The 25,924-nt window shown below is 37.9% G+C and overlaps 2 protein-coding genes across 8 annotated transcripts in view; one reads left to right on the top strand and one right to left on the bottom strand.

Annotated features, from left to right (window-relative positions):
* Nucleotides 1-25,924, top strand: part of LOC136701551 (dynein axonemal heavy chain 8-like) — a 58,515-nt gene that overhangs the window by 3,068 nt on the left and 29,523 nt on the right. For 4 of the 6 annotated variants that reach the window (XM_066676141.1, XM_066676143.1, XM_066676145.1 and 1 more), the window contains exons 1-36: nt 12,500-12,574; nt 13,377-13,519; nt 13,667-13,801; nt 13,962-14,046; nt 14,155-14,306; nt 14,388-14,577; nt 14,712-14,875; nt 14,965-15,141; nt 15,561-15,674; nt 15,966-16,067; nt 16,256-16,402; nt 16,493-16,690; nt 16,785-16,861; nt 17,015-17,114; nt 17,479-17,598; nt 17,971-18,106; nt 18,201-18,388; nt 18,470-18,550; nt 18,668-18,784; nt 18,871-18,987; nt 19,197-19,338; nt 19,424-19,527; nt 19,615-19,721; nt 19,797-19,884; nt 19,988-20,117; nt 20,296-20,468; nt 21,113-21,239; nt 22,272-22,507; nt 22,642-22,746; nt 22,863-22,976; nt 23,884-23,946; nt 24,333-24,433; nt 24,522-24,659; nt 25,118-25,358; nt 25,453-25,652; nt 25,750-25,903. In XM_066676141.1, the coding sequence (XP_066532238.1) occupies nt 13,403-13,519; nt 13,667-13,801; nt 13,962-14,046; nt 14,155-14,306; nt 14,388-14,577; nt 14,712-14,875; nt 14,965-15,141; nt 15,561-15,674; nt 15,966-16,067; nt 16,256-16,402; nt 16,493-16,690; nt 16,785-16,861; nt 17,015-17,114; nt 17,479-17,598; nt 17,971-18,106; nt 18,201-18,388; nt 18,470-18,550; nt 18,668-18,784; nt 18,871-18,987; nt 19,197-19,338; nt 19,424-19,527; nt 19,615-19,721; nt 19,797-19,884; nt 19,988-20,117; nt 20,296-20,468; nt 21,113-21,239; nt 22,272-22,507; nt 22,642-22,746; nt 22,863-22,976; nt 23,884-23,946; nt 24,333-24,433; nt 24,522-24,659; nt 25,118-25,358; nt 25,453-25,652; nt 25,750-25,903 (4,740 nt within the window). In that variant the 5' untranslated portion in view covers nt 12,500-12,574; nt 13,377-13,402. Of the gene's footprint in view, nt 1-12,499; nt 12,575-13,376; nt 13,520-13,666; nt 13,802-13,961; nt 14,047-14,154; nt 14,307-14,387; nt 14,578-14,711; nt 14,876-14,964; nt 15,142-15,560; nt 15,675-15,965; nt 16,068-16,255; nt 16,403-16,492; nt 16,691-16,784; nt 16,862-17,014; nt 17,115-17,478; nt 17,599-17,970; nt 18,107-18,200; nt 18,389-18,469; nt 18,551-18,667; nt 18,785-18,870; nt 18,988-19,196; nt 19,339-19,423; nt 19,528-19,614; nt 19,722-19,796; nt 19,885-19,987; nt 20,118-20,295; nt 20,469-21,112; nt 21,240-22,271; nt 22,508-22,641; nt 22,747-22,862; nt 22,977-23,883; nt 23,947-24,332; nt 24,434-24,521; nt 24,660-25,117; nt 25,359-25,452; nt 25,653-25,749; nt 25,904-25,924 lie in introns of those variants that run through there. The other 2 variants (XM_066676140.1, XM_066676144.1) reach the window with 2 other exon arrangements.
* bpnt1 (bisphosphate nucleotidase 1) lies at nt 48-11,903 on the bottom strand. Of its 2 annotated transcripts, XM_066676146.1 has the most exons (10): nt 11,771-11,903; nt 10,461-10,588; nt 8,606-8,710; nt 7,877-7,984; nt 7,713-7,761; nt 7,113-7,178; nt 5,194-5,285; nt 4,397-4,594; nt 2,427-2,532; nt 48-1,789 (listed from the first exon to the last, which is right to left on the bottom strand). In XM_066676146.1, exons 2-10 carry the CDS (start codon nt 10,578-10,580, stop codon nt 1,638-1,640), a joined length of 996 nt encoding a protein of 331 aa, XP_066532243.1. In that variant the 5' UTR covers nt 10,581-10,588; nt 11,771-11,903; the 3' UTR covers nt 48-1,637. The 2 variants fall into 2 exon arrangements, with proteins under 2 accessions (XP_066532243.1, XP_066532244.1); XM_066676147.1 differs by lacking the exon at nt 7,113-7,178 and having other exon boundaries at nt 49-1,789.

Raw genomic sequence — 25,924 nt, 5'->3', positions numbered from 1 at the left:
AAAGAAATGATGCAATGGTGTGAGATACACAATTATTCCTGAGACAACTGCCATTGAACCCAAACTGGATGTTTAATCAAGGTTTATTGTTTTAGTGTCCAAATATAAATGCAATATTTAAAACATTCCAATGTATATTTAATGTGGACATAATATAATTTAAGAATAATCAGTTATAATATACATATCCCATATATAATTGGTCCTGTGCAATATCAAGGATAAACTTGGTCTTAATTTACTTAGTTACAGAAATGCCTGACTCTGTGTGTGGAGATGGAAGGAGTGGAATATGTTGTTTTTATATCTCTTGGTCAATCAAAGGTCTGCAGAGAACAAAAATTGCATCTGATGGAAATCAATATCAGCTATTAACTAAATATCTGTATTTATTCCCTTTGAAGTGCAAATAAGTACACATTCTGCATATTACCATGTACAATTAATGTATTTGCTAAATTTTACATACTGCCAAATTCACCTGTGTAAAACTGAAGGAAAGTATTCCACAAAGCAGGATTTCTAAATTAGCCAGATAATTTAAGATATCAAATATCCCTCAGCAAAGTTGGACTTTGATTTGATTTGGGTCAGAGTTATCTGGCAAAACTGAGAAATGCAGCTTTGTGGAACATCCCTCAGGGCTTTCCAGTTTTTTTTGCACATGGGTATATGCCAGATAAAACATACATGGAATTGATTAGAACCTGAATGAAATTATGGCAAACTTCATAAACATGGTTAAGACAAGACAGTAAAAATCCTGTCACTGGAAGCATTTTACAGATTGGTAATGAGTAGGAATAATATGGTAGCCCATACATTTAAAAATAATAGTTCCTTAAAATGTTATTAATGATATTAATGCAGTATTTGCAGCAGCAACTGGTGTATTGTGAGGGTTATTACCTCAAACACAGGGCACTGGTTCTGCCACAATGTTGTTTTAGTGTGAAATATTTACTACTTTCTGACAGGTGCTTAAACAGTTAGCTATGGTGTAATGTACAGACAATGTAGAGAGTGTTGCAGCATCTCACATCAGCTGATAACATCTGTTTATCCGTATCCATGCTTTACCCTAGATTCTTTTTTTTTTTTTTTAAACACAACATTACCATATAAACACTCACTTATTACCAATTCATAAATGGCTACCGTATCAATCATAATAATATTACTATTCCCTTTCCTGTTAAAGAGAACAGTTTAATCAATTAAACTTGATTAGTTCATAACAGCAAGTGAAGGCACATCAGCTAACATACACTAACACTTACAGTACATTTACACTGCTCCGGTGGGGCAACTGGTGTGAACGCATACCCCCACCTCTGCTCCCTGCATGTAGACACAATAAAGCCATTTCCTGCATCATCCAATTGAAATCACATCCATCTTGAACATGAAAAGACTACTTCACTCATTGCATTGTGGACTCCTCACTCAAGTTCAGGTCTGCTCAACCTTTCACCACACTGCACCACCCAAACCTTTTACCCCCTCTCCAATCAGACAAGCTGGACCAATCATGCACCTTGCAAGTGCGGCTGATGAACCCAACAACCCCCACTGAAAATGAATGGGAACTGTTGCAGTGCAACGCGTGTAAATGCACCGTGAGAGTGTTGAGTGTTTTAGTCTGAGGAAAGAGCCTGTAGAACAGTCTGAGGAACTCTGCTGGCATAGTACTGATGATTCCTAAGCGTGGCTAAAACTCCGGCAGAGTTCATGTGCTTTACATCAGCGTCGTAACAGTATGCCCTCCCATGCATATCAGTCAGCTTTCCTACAGAAAGAAAAAGGTGTAGGAGCCCAGAGTTAGAGATAACATTCACAATACCTTGTTTTCTACCAAAGCAGTGAAAATAACTATCATGTTTATTGTTATTGTGAATGTCATTTGTATATGGAATGTATAATATCCTGTATATCCAAGTATAAGTAGTCTAAAACTAATCTAAAATAAGATGTTGTTCACCACACGGCATCAAAATCTGACTGCATTTTTTTTCAGTGCAACAGAAATTAATGTCACGATCAAGTGTCCATAACGTTCAACCAATTTAACGCCATAAACTGGGTCTTTTTTTATTTTGAACATAACACTGCTTATACTTCATAATCATTTGTAATGAGAAATCAAACATTTAACATTAACAAATGAAATCTTGCAGAAAGAGAAACTGTGTTCCATGTATTCCAGATCTCTGATAGAGGTAATTGTAGAGATCTTCAGCTTAATTTACAAATGCGTTTGACTTTAATTTAATAAGGCTCTTTACACAAATGTCTACAGATGGAATTGGCCACTGTCTTCCATTACTAGTAAGATGAAGTGAGTGGTAATTGACTGTTTGTGTGTCTGCTACATAAGATAGAGATTAGGTAAAAACAGCGGAAAAGCAGCACATGCTGTGTATTACCTCCAACCGCGTGCAAAATGGCCTCTGGAGCACACGTGTCCCACTTCTTACAGCCAGGACTTGCAAACACATACGCTGAGGCCTTACCCTCCACCAGCTGAATGATCTGCAGGAGACACGCAGTGGTTAATACTTTGAAACTCATCAATTCCTCTAGAGGCAGTAACCTTCATAGTCACTGCACAAACTATATTCTGCTGTTCCAGAACACTTAGCGACAGCTTTCAATTTGTCCATTGAGATTTTATTATATTTGTCCATCTAATACTTCTACGGCTTACGTACAACAGATGTTTGACCAGAAAGGATTAAATGTGCTAAACATTGTATCTCATTTTATATATATATATTTTTTTTTTTACACACACACTGCCCTCCATAATTATTGGCACCTCTGGATTTTATTTTTACAAAAGAAAATAATAACAACAATAATATAGGACAACAATACAATAAAGAAAAATCTAAGCTTTAATTCAAGTGTCTTTATTTGGTGGGAAAAAAAGAAATACATTTTTGAATGAAGTCATGTGTGCCACAATTATCAGCACCCCTGGTGTTAATACTTTGTAAAACCTCCTTTTGCGAACAAGACAGCACTTAATCTTCTCCTACAACTCTTCACAAGATGGGAGAATACAGAAAGAGGGATCTTCCACCATTCCTCTTTGCACAACCTTTCTAACTCATCTAACTCAATGGTTAACTTTCTAACCATTTTTGAGTAGATTTGGCCACATGTTTAGGGTCATTATCTTGCTGAAAGACCCAGTGACGACCCATCTTCAGCTTTCAGGCAGAAGCCACCAGATTCTGATTCAAAATGTCCTGATATTTCAAAGAGTTCATCATCCCATTTATCCTTACAAGGTTCAAAGGTCCTTTGGAGGAGAAACAGACCCACAGCATCATCCTCCTCCCTCAAACTTAACAGTGGGTATGACGTGTTTTTCTGGTGTTACGCCAGACCCACTTAGAGTGTTTGTTGCCAAAAAGCTCTGTCTTGGTCTCATCTAACCAAAGCACACGGTCCCAGTTAAAATCCTGGTACTGCTTGGCAAACTCCACCCGTTTAGGCTTATGAGTATAACTCAGAAAAGGCTTTCTCCGTGCATGCCTCCCAAACAGCTTATTGGCATGTAGATAGCACCTGATGGTTGTTTGGGAGACCTCATAACCCCAAGGTGCTAACATTTGGTTCAATTCTCTTACAGTGAGCTTTGGAGAACTTTTTACTTCTCTTACCATCCTTCTCACCGTGCGTGGTGGAAAGATACACTTGCGTCCTCTTCCAGGCTTTGTCACAGTTTGTCACAGTTCCAGATGTTTTGAACTTTTTGATGATTGCTCTGACTGTAGATAAGGGCATCTGCAGGTGAGTGGATATTTTCTTGTAGCCACTGCCTGATTTATGAAGGTCAACACACATCTGCCTTACTTGAATAGTGTGTTCTCTTGTCTTTTCCATTTTTAAGAGTAAGTAAGAGAAATAGGCCTCTGTGTAACGGCATAGTTACACCCCAGGGAAATAGGAAGTGATGAATTACTAATTAAAGGTTCCAAGATACTTTGATCCACTTTATACACTACAGTAGAAATGACAAATGATTCAAATACATTTTTTTCCAAGAAATTGTTAAGGGTGCCAATAATTGTGGAATGTTTGTGTATTTTTGTGAATTTTTTAAATTCTCCAAATTCTGTAGTAAAAAAAATAAACACAAAATAAACTAAAAATAAAAAGATGCACTTGACACCTCTAGGGTTCATACCAATCTGTCTCATCTGACTTTGTTATGATACAACATTTCCTTATAGGTGTCCACTGGCCAATTGAACATAAAATAAAGAATGATACACAAATCCACTAATTACAGTTAGAGGGATATGTATGTCACTCTAGACCTTTTCATAGTCTTCTAAGCCATAAGATGGAATCAAGTGTGTGAAGTATGTGTCAACCTATTTACCTTATTACCAGCTCCTCCGACTCGGATCACATCATGTGGTTCCATAGCTTGGACGGCATCAATCACCAGCTTGTTACTGTGAGACCGTGTGGTGGTGACAATTCGTTTCCCTTCTGGAACGTCCTGAAGCTGGAACCCAAAAGCACCAAGACCCAATATTCCCCACAGAGTCCTGCCTAAAGCGGCATCTTCTCCCATCTGGAATAATCAGTAATCACAGTTGTGGATAATTAAATTTATAGAAATTGGTAATCTGGACAAGAAATATTTGTAATCATTTTTTAAAATTATACCAGGTTGTCGATAAATGTTCAAAATTCAACAAAGCAATCTGATTTTCACTTTTTTTTTTCCCAGTTTGAAGGCATGAACATAATGCATAAGCTTCTTCCTACAAAGGCATTTACCAAAGTGACTGTCTCTTCCTGTTTTTTAACGTGAGACCTTCCATGTTTTTAACAGCCACCATATTCATCCGAAATCTATGAAGCAACGTTGCATCAGACCTCACTTCTGCCCAGTCTCAAATGGTACACTTGTGCACGTCTGCAAGTAACACTCCTCATTTTGCCAATCAAAAGGGTGCTCAAGAGCCTTTCTTTGCCGTCTTTAACAGAGTACTCTTCCTCATAATTCCCTGAGATACGAGTGAAGACCAATAAGGTGAGTCAGTTTTATTTATGGCTGTCGTGAGTAACATGATGGAGAGGAAGGTGTTAAAATGTGAATTATTCTTGTAAAACTTAGCTGCTGTATAGTCCCAAATAAGCTCCATTAAAAATGTGCAGTAGTCTAACCTGGTAGTTGTAGAAGGGCTGATTTATTACTCCTGCGATGGCTTTTCCTCTGTATGCAATGCCTATCAGCACAGTCACATGATCCAGGAGCCCTGCCATTACACAAAGAATACATCTCAGTTTACTACTATGATTATAAACTTCCTAAAACAGCCAATAAATATTAAAAGCATTCATTTAACAGAAAGAAATTTACAGTTCGTTAACCTTCATTCTGTGTATTTCATCAAGTATGCTTTATTTTTTATTAGTTTTAAAATTTATAGTGAATTATATTTAAAAAGATGCATCAGAGCATAATCAATGCAAAATAAATTAATTTAATTAAGGTAAATCAATAGTTATAGAACCCAGGAGGACAGAATAAGAAGTTATGTAATAAAATATATCATGACATAAGAATCAGAAAGTACTGATTCTGTTCTTAGTTTGTTGGGCGGCATGGTGGCTTATTGGTTAGCACGTTCGCCTCTCAGCGCTGGGATCTTGGGTTCAAGTCCCGTGTCTACGTGGGTTTTCTCCGGGGGCTCCGGTTTCCTCCCATGGTCCAAAAGAATGGAGGGTAGGTGAATTGGCTTCTCTAATAAATGTCCTGGTGTGTGAGTGAATGTGTTTGTACTGGGTGAAATCCTAGTGCCTGATGCAGTCCTCCAGTTGGACGGTCATTCCTGGTCGAGAGTACGCGTTTGGCTGCCGCTTCTTGCCAGTGTGTGTGGATTGTAAAGCGTCCTTGGGTGTCTAGAAAGGCGCTAAATAAGTGTAATGATGGGTAGATAAATGGCTTGAGTGTGTACAATTAAACGTTTTTGAGAGTTTATTTCATTTAACCACAGCATAGTTGCTGACATTTGCCAGTGAAATTGCTTCAAGGGTTAATAACAAACATGTTACCTCCAGGTTCTAGAAACGCATCTAGACTAACCACACTCTAAAGAAGTAAACTTAAGACACTAAACATGTTTTGACGCACTGGGAAAAACGTGTAAATGACATTTTCTCTGCTGAAACACACTTTTAAAGGGAGCTCTGGCTGTTAAGACTGCTGGACCCTAAAAGAACCACACTCATTCATTATCCGTAAGCGCTTATCCAGTTCAGGGTCGCGGTGGGTCCAGAGCCTACCTGGAATCATTGGGCGCAAGGCGGGAATACACCCTGGAGGGGGCGCCAGTCCTGCACAGGGCAACACACACACTCACACCTACGGACACTTTTGAGTCGCCAATCCACTTACCAACGTGTGTTTTTGGACTGTGGGAGGAAACCGGAGCACCTGGAGGAAACCCACGCAGACACAGGGAGAACACACCACTCTCCTCACAGACAGTCACCCGGAGCGGGACTAGAACCCACAACCCCCAGGTCCCTGGAGCTGTGTGACTAAAAGAACTACATGCCTAATACAATTAAAAAGTATAAACCAAAACCTAGTCATATGTAAAATAAGACCATAAAAACCAGCTTTTTCGCAATATCACGTTCTGTGTGAAGTGTTACACCGAGTTAGGCTGAATTTTATATTTGAGCTAAATTAAATATTTGCACTGAAACACCTCACTGCAGAAATGAACCACCCTACAGAAGATACGTATAACAATTTGAAGAAAACTGACGAGAACAAAAGTGTCATGTTTACTGGGAAAAGTTATTACGTGAATTGATAAATTAATTTTAATGTAGTTTTTGAACATCACATGCAGGGGGTTAACATCCTTTAAATAGTGGAAAATCTGTCCTCCTCAATTTAGATATGTTGCAGTAGGAAAAAAAACAAAAAGTAAAGCAGCGTGTCTGAGCAAGACCTCTGAGGTTCACTTGTCTCAACCGTGGGGGTTGCCTTTAAGACAGAATGCTTTGAGAACAGTTTTATTCTGAGAAACACAAATTTAGATGGGTGTTGTTCCTCCCTGTCACCATACGGATTGGAGCTGTGTGGTTCTGGAACCGCTTCTGAACGATCACTGGGCCGTCCAGTAACTTTGCAGCTACAGCAGAGACAGAGAGACGAAGAAGAGAAAAGAGAAGCAGGGGACAGTAGAGAATGGATCAAGGCGGGTGAGCAGCAGGTGTGAGAGATGAAGAGGATGGAGGTGAAGAGAGGGAAACACCCCTCGCAAGCTGAAGCTACAGGCAACACTCTCTGGACAATGAGGCAGCAGAGAGCAGGTGGATTTAAAAAGACAGCAATGTGGATGATTATGCAATGAAAGCTAACTCCTCCCGTCCACACCTAAACACTCCCTCTGACTCTAGGTTTTTAAAAAATGAGTCACTCAGTGGCCTTGTCCATATGTACATGAGTATTTTTAAATGAGCACATTTTCCTTTATTTAAGCCATCTTCAGGAGTAAGACGTTATTGTTAATATTGGTATTTTTAACTGTAGGCTAATTATTTAATTATTACACTGAAGATTTGAAAGATTACCCATTACATACATGTATTCAATTATTTTAAACATAGATGACTTCACAGTCAAAAACAGTAATAAATATGTGCTTGGTGATTCATTTTCTTACCTTCAGTGTATTCTTTAGTGCCATCTAGAGGATCAACCCATACAACCAGCTGAAGGTAAAACAGTGATCACAAATTTATGAACTCTTTTAATAAAAAAAAAAAAGATACTGTTGCTTGAGATGTATAAATATGATGTACTCTACACCTTATCTTCTTATTTTACCTCTTCCTCTTTCAGAGTGGAGTACTCTTCTGGACATGGTTTTTGTAAGATGACATCATACTGTCCTGTCTCAATCAGGTCCTCTTCTACTGTCTCAGAAGGAAGATCCTATATTAAGGACCATATAAAAATCTGATTATATCCTGCCATGAAAATGTACCTCTAACTGATAAAACAGACTGTGCACTGATGATACATATTTTAAATTGTAGTTATGAACAAACCAGATGTTATTTTCGAATTTTGCCTTCATTTAGGCACGAATCTATGAATTAGCCCTCACCTTCATATCCACCCACCCCTCCACCTCTTTCTTGGAGCATGAAAGCTCAGCTCCACATATGATGTATGAAACCCTGGCTGTCTGAATCTGTGTTTTTGTAAACTGCAGTTTCAAAGGGGAAAGGCTTAGCAGTGAGTAGACCTGTCTGATTCATGATAGGTTTTCTAGCACAGGGGTGCCCAACTCCAGTCCTGGAGGGCTGGTATCCAGCAAAGTTTGGTGATTGCGCTGCTAGTACACACCCCTTAAACCTGGCAATTAACAGATGAGTTGACTCAGGTGTGTGTGAGCAGGCCCTCCAGGACTGGAGTTGGGCAGTTCTAGCACATACATAAACACATAAACATGGACATAATAACAAGGTTAAACCATTGATTTTCACTGGGCAGGGTCTTTAAGTAAGGAATATTTGATAACATACAGGACAGGTAGCAAGAGCCACATACCTCCTCTCCAATAATTGTGATTTTGGGGAATCTCCTTGACAGAGAAGCACAGATACTCTTCTGAACAAGCCGGTCAGCCAGCGTCTGCAGGTCATTAACTCCTGTCTAAGATCAACACACATAGCACAGTAAAAGAACAGAGTACAGGAAGAAGGGAGATTATTAATCAATATAAATATTATATGAGCTGTAGAGAAATACAACAGATCTTCTTGGTTTACTTTGATTATTATCGGCTTTCTTGGCAGATATTTTCAAGTGCTGGAAAACCAATTAATTTGTGATAAATCCCCTATTTATTAAATAAGTATTCTGTATCAGTTTAAGGGTCTGTAATCCTCACATCAGTTCCTCACGCTCATAACTAATAAAATGCCTAAGGTTTCAGCAGTAAATATGATAAGGGGCAGCTTATTATCCCTGTAGTGGAGTGGAGTGGTGGTGGAGACTTTAACCTAGATCTCTTACTGTTCTTAATATTTTCTCCTGAGGAAAAAGACCCCTGAAAGCTCACCTTTTTTGTCTCCTGAGTTTTAGATGAGGTCTTAACACACAGTAAGTGTCAGTAATTGTGGCCCAGCTATTTGTTTGAGTTTTGTTGAAAGGAAACAAAACTCTAATTTAATCCAGCTGTTTTTAGGACTTGTATTAATAATTGTATACAGTCTGTGAACTTATTCATTCATTCATTGTCTGTAACCCTTATCCAGTTCAGGGTTGCGGTGGGTCCAGAGCCTACCTGGAATCATTGGGCGCAAGGCGGGAATACACTCTGGAGGGGGCGCCAGTCCTTCACAGGGCAACACACACACACACACACACTTTTGAGTCGCCAATCCGCCTACCAACGTGTGTTTTTGGACTGTGGGAGGAAACCGGAGCACCCGGAGGAAACCCATGCAGACACAGGGAGAACACACCAACTCCTCACAGACAGTCACCCAAAGAAAACCCACGCAGACACAGGGAGAACACACCAACTCCTCACAGACAGTCACCCGGAGGAAACCCACACAGACACAGGGAGAACACACCAACTCCTCACAGACAGTCACCCGAAGGAAACCCACGCAGACACGGAGAACACACCAACTCCTCACAGACAGTCACCCGGAGGAAACCCACGCAGACACAGGGAGAACACACCACACTCCTCACAGACAGTCACCCGGAGGAAACCCACACAGACACAGGGAGAACACACCACACTCCTCACAGACAGTCACCCAAAGGAAACCCACGCAGACACAGGGAGAACACACCAACTCCTCACAGACAGTCACCCGGAGGAAACCCACGCAGACACAGGGAGAACACACCACACTCCTCACAGACAGTCACCCGGAGGAAACCCACACAGACACAGGGAGAACACACCAACTCCTCACAGACAGTCACCCGAAGGAAACCCACGCAGACACGGAGAACACACCAACTCCTCACAGACAGTCACCCGAAGGAAACCCACGCAGACACGGAGAACACACCAACTCCTCACAGACAGTCACCCGAAGGAAACCCACGCAGACACGGAGAACACACCAACTCCTCACAGACAGTCACCCGGAGGAAACCCACGCAGACACAGGAAGAACACACCCACACCTCGCAGACAGTCACCCAGAGCGGGAATCGAGCTGAGTGACTGAGACACTACCTGCTGCACCACCGTGCCGCCCCAATCTGTGAACTTATTTTTTTTTAATGATTTTTATGACAAAGTCCCATTGACAGTACATTGCAGACCACTAGCCACCGTCAGTAAAGGCCAGAGGACCAGAGGAATTTTTCATCGTCCACTAGAGATCCACAGCCCATGGGTTGAGAAACCCTGCTATACACCAACTCATCTCACCTTCTGAACGATTTCCAGATCTCCGCTGTGGAGAACTCTCCTCACTATCGTTCCTGCCTTCTCAGCCACAGAGTAGGAAGAAGCCAGCAGCCGCATCACCGTTGCCATTCCGCTCGCCATCGCTGAGACTGAGCAGAGAAGAGAAGCATCAAGAATTAGACGTCTTTCAATCAAATCCTTTGTATGTCAAAAGGTTCATGACAGAGGTAGTTAAGTGTACTGACAGGAAGTTTTGTTTCCCTTATTTGCTGCAGCAACACCTCAACTCTTTTGTAGAATATTGGTACCTTGCTCTCGGCATTTTATTGCACTCAGCCTCAAAAACTGTACTGAGATCAGGTGCAGATGTTGAGTGATTAGCTCTGGATCACAAACACCATTTCAGCTTCTCCCAGCTCCATAACTCCACTGCTCCACAGCTCAGTGCTGGGGGCTTTATACCCCTCTGGCACACCCTTAGCAATGAGCTTGGAGACATTAGACTCTTGTCTGCTGTTCTAGAACATCCAGCTTTGTTGGTAAATTCATTTCCATTGAGGTTGTACTGTGTGAGTGTGAAACTGAACTTTGTACCTCTGCTCAAATAGTTGTAACCGTTTCAGTTTTCTGCAGTTATTATTTCACCAAAGGAATGCCACTTGAACATGAAATTTAAGGCAACTCTAGACATCTCCCATGATCAAAATAATTTGCCACAATAAGGTACAGTGTATGTCACAGTACAGATGTCAACTTTGTATTTTACATTTACAGAGGGTGGAGCCTAAAGTATCCACACTTGCTCTCAGTATCTAAAAAACTCTATAGTAAATCTCATATTTTACTTGAATGCAGAATTATTTCTGGTTCCCAGCAGCTGTAGTTATATTGCAAGCTTTTTATTCCAACGTAGTGATATATTCTACCGTTGTTTTCAAATCTAAATTTCCATTTATCGTTTCATAAGTTCAAGGGTAAAACTGGATTCCTGTCAGAAACCGGAGGCATTTCTAAAGGCTAACTGTCTGTCTTCTCCCATTAAAATGTGGAAAGTGGAACTTAATCACTTGTTACAATTTTAAACGCTGTTTAACCTTCCACCTTAAACGCTACGGCGTCTACGATCTGAAGCATAGACTCTTACCAGGTGAAAAGACACAATTAAAGGTGGACTGGAAATTTAGAATGAGTAGCTGGCGATTAAGAAGACAAATTGAGCTTCGTATTAGCAAAAAAGGGCCCAGGCTGTTCTATACACTGAAATTGTAATTATTAAATCAAACCCTTTACAAAAGTAGTCTATAAAGGTGAAATAAACGTTGGTAACTTACACCTTCAGCCGGAAATACAAGGAAGTCCTATTTTCTTCCAAAGCCGCCACGGAATGTGCTCTTCTACACTGCAGCCTTTGAAAGCTGTATAGTGCGCACTGGCAAATAGAACAAGGTCCTAGTGCCCCCCGATTCTGGTTTCCGATTATTACTGCCCTGGCGCGCTCCAATCTGTGCTCTTCAAATTTAGGGCACTTTCTTTGAACATACTTGCTCGGATGAAAAAAGTACAGTACCCTTGTTACAGTTCAAGGGTTATCAGTGTAGTTAAGACATTTCGTTTTCTTTACCTGTTCATATTTATTCGCATTTTGATATTCTGTGGTAACGAGTAAAAATTATTTAACGAGTACAATCCCTTTATTCGACTGCCATTAAATGTGACCGTTTTTTAAATATTCTGTTTGATGAGTTTATTTTATTTATTTATTAATTTTAAGTAGATTGAAGTTACATTTTTAAACTGGAACAGTGAATTAAAATGAGAAATATTTAAGTTTCTAAATGTACTTCTCCAACTTGACATTTTAGGGGCCCCGTATCATAAACAGTATATTTTATATTATTCATTATTTTATGAATATTAAATATTCTATCAATTTAGGCTCTAGAGACATTAAACTATTTTACGCACTCCGTTAAAACACTCTTCGTTTATACAATAATTTAACTTCTGCCCTACATAGGGCACTACAAAGGAAGCAGTGAGCCATTCGGAACACAACCACTCATTCGCGACGGTTAGAAATTAAGTGTTAAGAATTAACGGACTTCTGTTTCTCGTTAAAACTGTATGCTACCTCAGTGAGTAGTTTTCTAGTTTTCTAATAAAATAATTAATAACTGACTGACAAATTACTTAAATACTGTCTGAACGTCGGTACAGTGGAAAATGTATTGGGAAAATTTCGTCATATGAAAATTTAAACATTAGAGTATCGTTCGATAAAATAAAGTTTAACCATCTCGGTAAACGTTGACTGTAGCTAACGTATTTGTAGCGCTAGCTATCTCTTGTGTTCATTTCAAAATACTGTCAGGTTTGTACACAGTCAAAATCAAGGTTAAGAGGCACTTTTATTGAAATTTCCAAAAGTGCTACTACTTTACTCAAAATCGAATTAAAGAGTCGTGTTCCAGATGCATTTTAGTAATTCATCTTAGACTATTTTTTTAAATAAAGATCTTTAGGGTCCTATATTAAAAAAATCAAATATACTGTACTGTAAACTTTAAATGTCTTGAAGATATTTTAACCTATGGTCTTTAAAAACCTAGGTTATTTCGAAATGGACTAATCTGCGGTCATAACTGAAACCCATTATCACTAAAGAGCAAGTTTTGACCTTCATTTACATTTATGGCTTTTGGCAGACACTATTATTATTAGTATATTATTAATAGTATATTAATAGAATATATTATTAAGTGGACTAATGCAGAATTATGTGTAAAGAGTTTTGTCGCTCACACCAGTCGCATGTAGGGGCTCGGGGGGAAAATTGAGCAATATGTCTCCCAAACATTGCAAATGTGCAGTGTTTACATTAAGGTATAACTGTTTTAAGTCGTAACATGACTTACAGCGCACTTGTACCCCTGACAGAATCCAGTGGACGTTGGCCAGTGGACATGGGTGACCCCAGCTCTTTAGAACCTAGTGCAGACTGTTCAGGACAAAGAACAAGCAAGTTTTGTCCATCTATGAGCAGTGTTCACTCTGCTCAGGAAGACCCGAGAGAGAAGCTGGTGAGATTTTTTTAAAGGATCATATCTGAGTTATGACAGTGCCAAATTAGAGCAAACATTTATATCAGATAATTGTTGTCACCACTGATTTAAGACTGTTCATCACAGGCATTATGCAGCTGATCTGTTGGGATTGTTTTTCCTTAGGCAAAATACAAAGCGGCAAGGGAAGTCCGAAAATCTCTTCTGACCCCAGCACACAAGTACATCTTTGAAATATTGGCTGACCGCTTATCACTTGACATTGCTGAAGTTGAAGAATTTATTCTTGACGACTCATCTGTAAGTCGTAAAGCACATTCCCTTCCAATTATTTTATATTGTTGCAGAAAATTGTGCTAGATTATTTAACTATGGTTTCTATTTTTTCTCCTATAAAAATAAATAAACCTCCACTAGATTTAGATGCATTTAATGAATAGGCCATTTTTTTTCCCAATAGTTAAAAACATTTGATAATTTCTTTGCCAAAGGAGGTCCCAAAACCATTTCATTTCTGTATCAGGAATCTGAAGTTCCAAGCATAGGTAAGGGAATGATTTGTCAGGAATACAGGAGGCTAAGATATGCAGACTTACATTTTATTTAAATGTGCCATGATTGTATTCTTGTCTTTTTTTACTGTCATGTTTTAGAATGTGGTCGTACGTTTCCTGGAACTGCAAAAGGAGCCAAAATAATGCGCCTTTTCTTAGCAAATCTCTCAGAGACATGCCTCAAAGGACTTTGTTTGTTTTTTGTGAGAACCAGAGTTGAAGTTACCCTCAACCAAAAGAATATCCATGAGGTTATTTTTTTAAATTGTAAATTAGTTCCTTTATGATGAGTTATTTTAATATTTTGGTTAATCTATCAATTTATATTTTAGGAGATATATTTTTCCATGCTTGATGCTAGAGATGGAATTATTAAGGGAACACGAGATTTGTTATCAAACGTCCTGATGCCTGCAATATGTGCAGCAGAGAACTGGGGCGCTCTGAATCAGTCTAAACATGGAGAAAAGCATAAGCAGAATTTTAAAGACAACTTGTCTCGCTACATAGGTTACCTAGATGGTAAGAATGCCTTTTATACTACAGAAATTATAACCATTTGAATGAGTGTCTGAGCATAATGGCTGGTGGCTGAAGCATGACTGACACCAGTTTTATATACAGTAAAGTCCCCAAAATTCTGATATATTTTGCAGAAATTCAAGTGACCATTGAGGGTACTGTTGAACTTATGAAGGCTTCAGATATTGACTTCTCTAGGCTCGTCTCCTTAGAGAACCGTAAAGCAGCAGCTGGAGATGTTGACATGGTGCACAGACTGGAGGAGATTTTAACGACATGGTGCAAGCAAATTAAACAGGTGCAGGTTTTATATGAAAATTTCACTGTCAGAGGAACTAAAGGGCATCCATAAGTTTTTTTTAATCACAAGAAATCTTTTCTTTTTAGGTCCTCATTGAGAGTGATTTGATAAGGATAGAACCTGGCGAATCAGGACCTTTAACAGAGCTGGGACATTGGAAGAGGATGTCTGCAAAATTTAATTCCATTATAGAACATATCAAAGGCCCTGAGTGTGAAGCTGTGGTTATGGTCCTCCATATAAACCATTCAAAGACACTGAAGGTATTATGCTACTAGATTGTATTTAACAAATGTACGTTTTTCTGTGGGTGGCACGGTGGCGCTGCTGGTAGTGTCGCAGTCACACAGCTCCAGGTGCCTGGAGGTTGTGGGTTCGATTCCCGCTCTGGGTGACTGTCTGTGAGGAGTGTGGTGTGTTCTCCCCGTGTCCGCGTGGGTTTCCTCCGGGTGCTCTGGTTTCCTCCCACAGTCCAAAAACACACATTGGTAGGTGGATTGGTGACTCAAAAGTGAACGTGTGAGTGAGTATCTGTGTTGCCCTGTGAAGGACTGCCGCCCCCTCCAGGGTGTATTCCTGCCTTGCGCCCAATGATTCCTGGTAGGCTCTGGACTGGATAAGCGGTTACAGATAATGAATGAAAAGTTTTTCAGTTGCTTATATATTTCATTTTGTTTTTCAGTTATGGAGAGAGTTAGATAATAGAATAACAGATTGTGCAAATGAGGCCAAAGACAATGTCAAATTTCTTTACTCACTGGAGACAGTCTGTCATCCTCTTTACAGCTGTGATCTTGTAAGTGATTTTAAATGATTTATTCTTAAATAAATACCATTAATTGTACTATTTTATTTGTGCATTTGTTGCTGACACGTGTTAAATTTTAGGTCACCATGGCCAGAAACATTCAGAATATCATCAATGTCATATGTATGATACAAAGTGTCTCGGGATATTACAATACATCAGAGCGAGTGACTTCACTGTTTATTAAGGCAGACTTTTTCTAATTCATTTTATGATTTTAGTTTACCATCTTGTGTTATATTTATTAATGAAGATAATTTATTTATCTCGTTTTCACAGGTTACAAATCAAATGGTAACAGCCTGCAAAGATTACATCACTGATAAAGGTACCTGTGGAATTTGGGATCAGGAGATACAAGATGTCTTAAAGAAGATAGAGGTGACCGAATTATGGTTTTTATGGTGTTTTAAGTCTTAAGAGTTTTGACCTACAGTAGGTGTGGCTTGAATGTGAAGTTGTTTTATATTGTAAGTAAAAAATGTGGCACGGTAAGATATGTAAGATATTTTGTGGAAAAAACATATTTAAAGTGTGTTATCAGCTAAACTGACTTGTTTCGTTAAAAGGATTGTATCTACCTCTTCCGGGAGTATCAGTCATGTTTCAACGAAACTAAGAAACAAAACATGGAGAGACCAGGGAGCAAGCTGTTTGAGGTGTCAGAGGTGTACATATTCAGCAAGTTTGAGGGCTTCTGCAAGAGGCTTGAAAAGGTAACCTATTATTTATATGTGGAACTATGGTTCTTACAAAGGTTCATTTGTTCAACTGAGAGTGCACGATTGATGTGTCTGTGTTTTCAGATAACTCAAATAATCACAGCTGTGAATACGTTCTTTGCTCTTGGAAAATCAACCATTGAGGGGATAGACAACATAGCTGCAAAATTTCAGAACATTTACATCACCTTAAGGAAGAAGCAGTTTGACATAATGGCTCTCAGTAAAACTGACTTTGAAGTTGTCTTTGCAGATTTTATGTCTCAGACCAATAAGCTGGAGGTATTTAAATGAAAAAGTGTTAAAAATATATTAATTTGCTATAGTGTGATAAATCTATTTGTGTGCCTCTGTATTTTTGTCTTGTTCTTCTTAGAATTATCTGCAGGTTTTCATGAATTCATGCTTTTCCAAGATTCAGTCATCGCAGCATGCCCTTAATCTACTTCAAAGGTATTTTATGTATTCGATCTGTTATGTGTAGCTTATAAATTCAATGGGAAGGTTTCTATTGTCAGTGAGGTATGTATGCTCAGTGTCCTGACTGAGTTATTAGAAACCATATTAGAAAAAAATTGATAGCTGATTATTCCATCTTGTTTACAGGTTTGAAAAATTGAACATGCCATGTTTGCAAGTTGAAATTTCCAACACTAAGAGCCTCATTCTCCAGCATTATGTGTTTGAGCTTGATTCTGTAAAAAAGGTATTCATTTGTTTAAGGAATAACACCAGCCATATTTTAGTTCTGCCTCCCTACTTTCCCATGATTTTGGGTTAATTATTGTATAGTGTCCCTAGGACCAGCTGACATCATGACACATGATTTAAACCTAATATTACCTGGAGATTTCTTTCAGAGAGTAGAGGGAAAAGAAATGTTACACTTGTTAATAGAAATAAACAGTGAAAAGAATACAAAATTAACTACCTGATTGTATTCTTATTCCATTTTTTGAAGTTTTCCTGCTGTTGCTATTATAGAGAGGTTTAAAAAAAATTGTACCATAGATAATTCACTTGTTCAGCAATTGAAATATAGAATGTGCAATGCATGTTCATGTTTGTAGCTCTACAAGGCTCACAGGGAAGATCCTCCTTTAGTCCGAAACATGCCACCTGTGGCAGGCAAGATCTTATGGCTCAGACAGTTGTTCAGGAGAATAGAAGAGCCCATCAGTTACATTGAGGTACACACTGTTTTAGTGTTTATAAACAGAAAACTACAAACTGCATAGCTAAACATAACCTTATGATTCGATGTTTGAGTGGGAATATATTTGTTGGCATGTTGCAGTGTGAAATCAAGTAATATGCGTATATTGTAAAACTTGAATAATCTACAAACCCCATTTTTAAAAAAGTAGGGATGTGTAAAATCAAAATACAACCAGAGGCAATTATTTGCAGAACCAAATAAAATCTTTATTTGAACATAGTACAAACACAACATTTCAAATGTTGAAACTGAGAAAGTGTATGGTTTTAGATGTATTCTAAATACTGTTTTATTTTACTTTGTATTTATATCATTTCAAAAAATTATTTTATTGGATTATCAGAAAAATTCTGACATCTTGTCTACCCGTGAGGGTAAGGGTGTTGTGAAGAAGTACAACAAAACTGCAGAAATATTCGTGGAGTCTGAGATATTTTATCATAGAGCCTGGATGAGGGATGTCTCAGCATTGCAGGATGGTAAGCTCCTTATCTATTTTACATACTACCCTATCTAAATGTATACATTTTTTTATTGAAGCACAGTAATTCTCATGAGCAAATCCTTTTCAAGCTCTACAAGCTAGCCTGCTTGTTCGCCATCCTGATACGAAAAAACTCCTTGTGAACTTTGACCCTAAAATAAATGAAATTGTTCAAGAGACAAAATGCATGTTAAAAATGGGGTTAGAAGTTCCTAAACAGGCTATACATGTTGTCAAGGCTGAAAGATCAATAAAATCGACCCAGTCTCGCTTGGAGGTGAGTTGCATCAGTGCTCTCACAGTTAGTTTTATTCACCACTTTTTTCCCCTGTAAATGTAAAGACTGTTTGTGTTGCAGACCTTTCTTAGTAACTACGAGGCTATACTAGAGAAAATCCCTGCTGTGTTTTATAACTCAATGGCGTCAAAAATAAAAAATGTAAGAAGTAACTTAAGAGATCATTCTTAACATAAAATTCATTACTAGAGATTTCATCATTTTCAACTTACATATCTTTTTTAATGCCAAGACATGATGCATTTGGTCCTCTAATAGGTAGAGTCTGTGCTTCTTCATGGGTTGATGTTTCTAAATTGGTCATCTCTGATCTTGGATAAATTCTTCAATAACCTAGATGTAGCCATGTCTGATCTGAATCAAGTTGTGACAAAGGTACATTCTTGACTTTGCTCAGAGGAACATATGCACAAAAATATGATTTACTTATATTCAAAATACAATGCTATGCACTACATTAGGTGAAAGATATTTGTGAGAATATTGAGGCTGTACTTCAGGAGATGTCAGAGACTGTACTGGTTGACCTGCCAGAGGATGGACCTTTAACTCTACAAGTCCTTGTAATCACCAGTGAGGTAATGTCATCACTCTACAACATTCAGGACCATCATTAGATTTTTATCAAAAAGCTGTCATTACTTTTGATTGATTATATGCAGCTGCTGGATTGAGGCGTTCATTGAGTTTTATTGTATATTTTTAACTACATATAGCATATTTTAAATTAGCATAATTTCCCTCATGGTACAATGTTTTATTTCACTTTTTAATTGCCCTACATTAGCATCAGTCTAAACAATGGACAGAGGTTCTGGAACACAAGAGTAGACATGTTGAATGGGCAGTGAAGGAGCTTATTGGCACTTTTCGTGTTATTTATAAATTGAAAGAAATAAAGGACCCCAGTGAGAAGCCTATTGTTCGAGGTATTTGATGAAGAATATAAGAACATACAGCATTTGCAAGTATGCGAAAAACAGTAAAGAAAAGTCTTGGTGTTCTCTTTCCTAGAACGCAAACGTGTTGCATTTTTTGATGATGTTACATCAAATGATGATGATGATGATGCTTTGACTAAAAAGTCAAATGAAGTGGTTAAAGATGGATTTGAAAAGGTAAAACTATGTTGTTGTTATAAATACTCAGCCTTGAAATAAATGATTTACTGCACCCTAAAGTTGTATTTACTAATTATTTTTCAGGAATGCAAAGATATAATCACTTACTTCAGCACAAAACTTCAAGACGCTTTGGTTAAAGCAACACGTCTAACTTTGAACATACTTAAGAAGAGAATTTTTGTTTCCAAGTGAGAATGCTAATGTTATCACATATTTTATGCAAACTAGAATAAAAATTATTACATAACATCTGTTTGTTTTAGCTTGTCAGCCAGGAATACCCATTTTGATGTGTCAGATGAAGTAATAACATTCATAAAGTCTGAGATCCACTTGGCCATACCCAATGTGGTAAAGCTATCTTTCATCATGCTTCACTTTTTGGTCCTCTGAGAAAGCATGTACTGTTTAAAAAAACTGACAGCATCCTATTTTCTGTTCTGTTTTGTTACAGATAATTGTGCCCAGTCTGGATGATATTCAGCATGCAATCAATAACATGGTGAACTTGGTTCTAGAGGTGAGCCGTGGTGTGGCACGATGGGGACAAGATTGCAGATTGAATGCTTATGTAATGCCAGGATGTAAGTTCTTCTCTGACTTTGTTCTCTCTTGACTTTTTTATCTAAGACTAATGGAGGCAAAATAAAATTCTGCAATAAATAAGACTATTGAAAGTGAAAATCATAATGTTGTAATTTTTAATGTTTTTCTTTTTAAGTATGGATTTTTTTTAGAAATGAAATTTGTTTTCATTTATAGCCCAGAAGCTGAAAAACTTCTACCAGTGTGTTGCTGAGCACAAAGATATCTGTGAGTGTGTAGTGGTTCTAAACTCAGCAGTAAACTCCCTGAGAATACCAGCTACTAATGTGCTCAAGCAATTTCAGCCTTTTGAGGAGATCTGGGCCAAGGACAGAGACGCTAAAGTTAAGGTGAGAAATTAATGTAGCAAAGGACTGTTTTTTGTATTCCAAGCAATGTCAGACTAAAGCTAATGCTACTGAATTAAGAAGACTTGCTGTTATATTATTATTATTATTTTTGTTTTCCAAAAAATTCCATTCACAATGCTTTAAACGTACATTGCAATATGCACACCTACTATTAGCTTTGATTTGATCATCATCTACAGCAGCAGATAATCCTTTATTTCAATTCTCCTGGAAATATTATGAAGCTGTGCAAGTTTCAGATATTTTTATTCAGTTTCTTAAAGTTAGTTTCCAAAATAGAAATGTCTTAGAAGAAGGTAAGAACCCTCTTAACTTTTAATGTAAGTCAATGTTAAAAGATTTTATTACAAGTAATTTTAGAGCATTTCGATCGGTCCATTCATCATGAAATTTTACACAATATGAAGGACAGCTGCTGTGTTCAAATGAAGTCATGAACTAAATATTGTAAACGTGGGTTTAATTTTTTTTTTTCAATTTTATTTGAAAGCTACAATATGAGAGTCTTAATGCATTGTCTTTAACTTATTTTGCATGCATTTAGTGTCAACATATTATTTATACGGATGCAAGGCTAGACATCTGTATTCTTTCTTCTCTCAAAACGGTTTGTTTTCTTTCAGGAATTCATGAGTACAAACCCTTGCCTCACGCAGATAAAGTCAGAAATTTTACATTATGTGTCATGTGAGGAAAAGATAGACAATATCAAGCCCATCATCGTTTTAGGATTTACTGAGTTGTCAACAGGTGGGAATGCATTAACCAATTCTATATTAACAACAACAAAAAACAACATACACTTTTTTCATAGTAACAACACTGGGCAGCATGGTGGAACAACAGGTAGTGTCTCTGTCACACAGCTCCAGGATCCTGGGGTTGTGGGCTCAAGCCCTGCCTCGGGTCACTGTCTGTTAGGGGTTCAATGTGTTCTTCCTGAGTCTGTGTGGGTTTTTTCAGGTGCTCCAGTTTTCTCCCACAGTCCAAAACCACATGCTGTTAGGTGCATTCACTGTGCACAATGTGTCCATAGGTGTGAGTGTGTGAGTGAACGTGTGAGTGAGTGATGCCCTTTGATGTACTGGTGCCCCTTCCTAGCTGTGTTCCTGCCTTGCACCCAGTGACTCCGGGTAGGCTCTGGACCCACCATGACCTCGAACTGAATAAACAGTTACAGACAATAAATGAATAAATGTAATAACACCATACATAAAAAAACAATCATGAATGTAAGGGATTTTAGTGGAAAGTAAGAGTTGGTGCATTCTGCTCTGCATTTATTATTTAATTGTTAAATGATCTAGGGCTCTGTGCCACAGGGGTAAAGGATTTTGATTGTTCCGAATATAGTCAGAATAGTAAACAGGAGACAGACAATATAATGCTTTGTTAATTTGCATTGAATAAACAAGAACAAGACAGGGAAAATATTAAATGTACAGAAAACAACAATATTCACAAAATTTACTCATATTTTTGGCTGATTTGTGGATAAAGTCTAATAACTGGCCAAAAGAACAGCTGATACAGATGTGCTGTTTAGTTTGTTAATCAGTTGAGCCCTTTTTAATAGCATTGCTTGTTTGTCCAGTCTAAGCAATGGAGAAAAAAAGTATGAGCATGTGTATAAATAGAATAATATAGCCTAAGAACAGAATAAATCTAGCCTGATAAACAAAAGAAATGTCATTTCTGTCTTAAGTGTTTAATTTTTTTTTATTTTTCACATATATGGATCTTTATTGCAAGATTTGCTATATTTTGATTCTTTTTATACAGCGCCACTAAAAATGTCTCTGAATGTGGAAGCTAAAGCTTGGAAAAGATTGTTGTGTAAATATCTGCATGAGGAATACAAGAAGAAGATGTTGGACATTCTGGCTTTCATTGGTGAAAATCTCAAGAAGCTCTCAAGGCCCATTGCAGATCTGGAGGATGTGCGATTAACTCTAGAAACCCAGTCTAAAATCCGTGATTCTGAAATAACAATTGACATGAGTCTTGGGCCAATTGAGGTATGATAAAGTTCCTTTCATATTGACTGATATGCAGTGACCATATCTTTAATGATACACAGAGTGTTGCTTTCGAAATGTATCAGAAATTATTACATAAACATATTAATTAATTGATGAACTGTACATTTTAGGAAGTCTATGCAATGCTGAACAAATTTGAAATTGAAGTGACAAAAGAGGAGTCTGAGGGCGTGGATACCTTAAGATATACTTTCATTAAACTGCAGTCTAAAGCGGTATATTCTTTATCTTTACATTTGATATTTTCTTATCAGATAATAATCTTGCTGAAAGAGATCTTTCTTTTTCTATTAAGTATTGTGAAAATGCTTGATCTGAAATTCTCACACAGAGAGCAGTCCAGGATGAACTGGTCCATATGCAGCCCAAGTTCAAAGAAAATCTCCTGGAATCTGTCACAATTTTTCAGAAGGAAGTGAAGACATTTACTAATAAATATCAAACGGTAAATAAAAAATGAAGTTTTTAAAGATCTACTAATTCCAGAGTGAGGGGCTGCATGGTGATGCAACAGGTAGAGTCGAGGTCACACAGATCCAGTGTTATTGGTTTGTGGGTTCAAACCCTGCCTCAGGTCACTGTCTGTAAGAGGCTTGGTGTGTTCTGTCTGTGTCTTCATGGGATTCCTTCGAGTCCTTTGGTTCCCACTATCTAAAAAACACTGGCCATGCAAAAGTGTTCTTAAATTTGAATGTAAGAGTGTCTGGTGCACTGTGATGGAATTGCGCCCTGTCCTGGATGTGTTCTTTCTTTGTGCCAGCCGTTAAGCACTGGACCCACACTGATTCCGTTAAGCACTGGACCCACACTGATTCCGTTAAGCACTGGACCCACACTGATTCCGTTAAGCACTGGACCCACACTGATTCCGTTAAGCACTGGACCCACACTGATTCCGTTAAGTACTGGACCCACACTGATTCCGTTAAGCACTGGACCCACACTGATTCCGTTAAGTACTGGACCCACACTGATTCCGTTAAGCACTGGACCCACACTGATTCCGTTAAGCACTGGACCCACACTGATTTCATTAAGCACTGGACCCACCATGATGCTGAACTGGATAAAGTGGTCAATTAATTAATTAATTGTTTCTGAGTTGCACATCTGTCTAGAACTAGTGTTTGGAGCTGTTTGATCAGCTCTAACTGTACATTTTGGTTTGCTGACTCAAAAGATGTAGTCACTTGATAATTTAGGAATACATTAAGGAATAAGGACATATAAGGAATTCATTAGGACATTAAACATTGAGTAAGAATAAACTGAAAGTAAAATAACAGTTGGTCGGACTTTTTGCAGTTAAATATTTTGAAACAAAATAATATTACTTCTCTCACCTATTACAGGAAGGCCCAAATGTAACAGGCATTAAACCTCAAGAGGCCAGCACCAGAGTACAAATGTTCCAGGTGAAACAGACAAACAAAATCTTATAGGCCTTCTTTGACATATACAAATTTACTTGGTGATTTGGTTGCAACCATTTCAATACAGTGGACTTCAAAAATATAGCATTTAAATATAATTAAATTCCAATATCAGTTGTGTTTATTTTTATTTATATTTTAAACTGCAATGTGTACTTCTATTATATGTATATTTATTATTATTATACAGTGTACAAAGGTAGTAATGTCTAGACAAGAGCTTTAATCTACTCTACAAATCTTATTGACAGTGTGATACTGTAACTAAAGCACTTCCAGTCAGGTCATGACTTTTTTTTTTATCTAATTTACAAGTTTGACATTTATGCTCAGAAGATCTTTATCTATATGTGTACTGATGATTTCAGGGTTGGTTTGATGACCTTTGGAGCAAATTCATCACATACACTTCTGGAGAACAGTTATTTGGACTGCCTGTCACTGAGTATGAGTCTCTACAGAAGGCCAGGTAATCACAACTTATTTATATTTTGTGGTTAATAACCAGGGATATTCATTAAGTTTGTTTCTGAGTCAGTGTTCTTTTTCGAAACTAGGAAAGCACTTGGACTTCTCCAGAAGTTGTATGGTCTGTATGATGCTGTTATGAATAAAATCAATGGATATTACAATACCTTGTGGACAAAGGTTGACATTGAGAAGATCAAAGCTGAACTTTTAGAGTTTCAGAACAGGTATATGACAGTAACTATTAGATTAAATTTTTAACCACCGTATATAAAGTTATATAAACCATGTTTAAATCAAATTACATTTTTTGGAAATAAAATAAGGCAGATTTAACAAGGGTCAAATTATAAAGTTTGTCTGCAATTCTCAGTGTGCAAAAGCAGTTTTTAGTGCACTTGATGGTATAGGCTTTGTGCTCTATTCAGTATGCTAAATTCTGCATATCAACAGGAAAAGAAATTGGCAGATGTTGTTCTCTCTGTTGATATACATATTCTCATTTAGAAAATCAATAAAACATGTAATCTGACACACACACACACACACACGCACACACACACACACGCACACACACACACACATATATATATATATATATAATTTGCATATGACTGTTTCAACCTTGCATAACAATCAGATCTTTTCAGAACATCTAAAAACCTGTATTTGATCAAATGTTTAGATGTAAAAAGCTTCCCAGAGGGCTGAAAGATTGGCAGGCGTTTTTGGATTTAAAGAAAAGGATTGATGACTTCAGTGAGTCCTGCCCTCTTCTTGAGATGATGGCCAACATAGCCATGAAGCAGAGGCACTGGGATCGCATTGCTGATTTGACAAAGTGCAAATTTGATGTGGAATCTGACACGTTCACTCTTCAGAATATAATGGAGGCACCACTACTTAAATATAAGCAGGATATAGAGGTCAATTATACAAACTATAATGCAGCTTCATTTATGGAACTTGATTTATTTTGTTCTTGTAGCCAGACTAAATGTATTGTTTTAATGGCACTAGGATATTTGCATCTCAGCTGTGAAAGAGAAGGATATTCAAGCCAAGCTGGCACAGGTGGTGGATATTTGGTCCAGTCAGGCATTCAGCTTTATGCCCTTTAAGGACAGAGGAGAGCTAATGCTAAAAGGTGTGGAAATAGCAGAGATTGTTACAGCCGTGGAAGACAGTCTTATGGTGCTTGGATCACTTCTCAGCAACAGGTGTGTTACAGAGTTTATGTAAGAAAACTGGTTGTATTATTTTGAGGTAAGACATACTGTTTCAAATCAGACTATGAATCTATAACTCCATATACAGATACAATGCCCCCTACAAGAAAGACATCCAGAACTGGGTTTTCAAACTCTCCACATCATCAGACATCATTGAGCAATGGCTAATTGTTCAGAATTTGTGGGTATACTTGGAAGCAGTGTTTGTTGGTGGAGACATTGCAAAACAGCTTCCTCAGGTGCAGCACTTTTTCTTTGAC

Source organism: Hoplias malabaricus, chromosome 7 (genome assembly GCF_029633855.1).
Source record: "Hoplias malabaricus isolate fHopMal1 chromosome 7, fHopMal1.hap1, whole genome shotgun sequence".
Taxonomy (NCBI): domain Eukaryota; kingdom Metazoa; phylum Chordata; class Actinopteri; order Characiformes; family Erythrinidae; genus Hoplias; species Hoplias malabaricus.
Note: the sequence above shows the minus strand (reverse complement) of the source record. Positions and strands in the feature narration are given on the sequence as shown.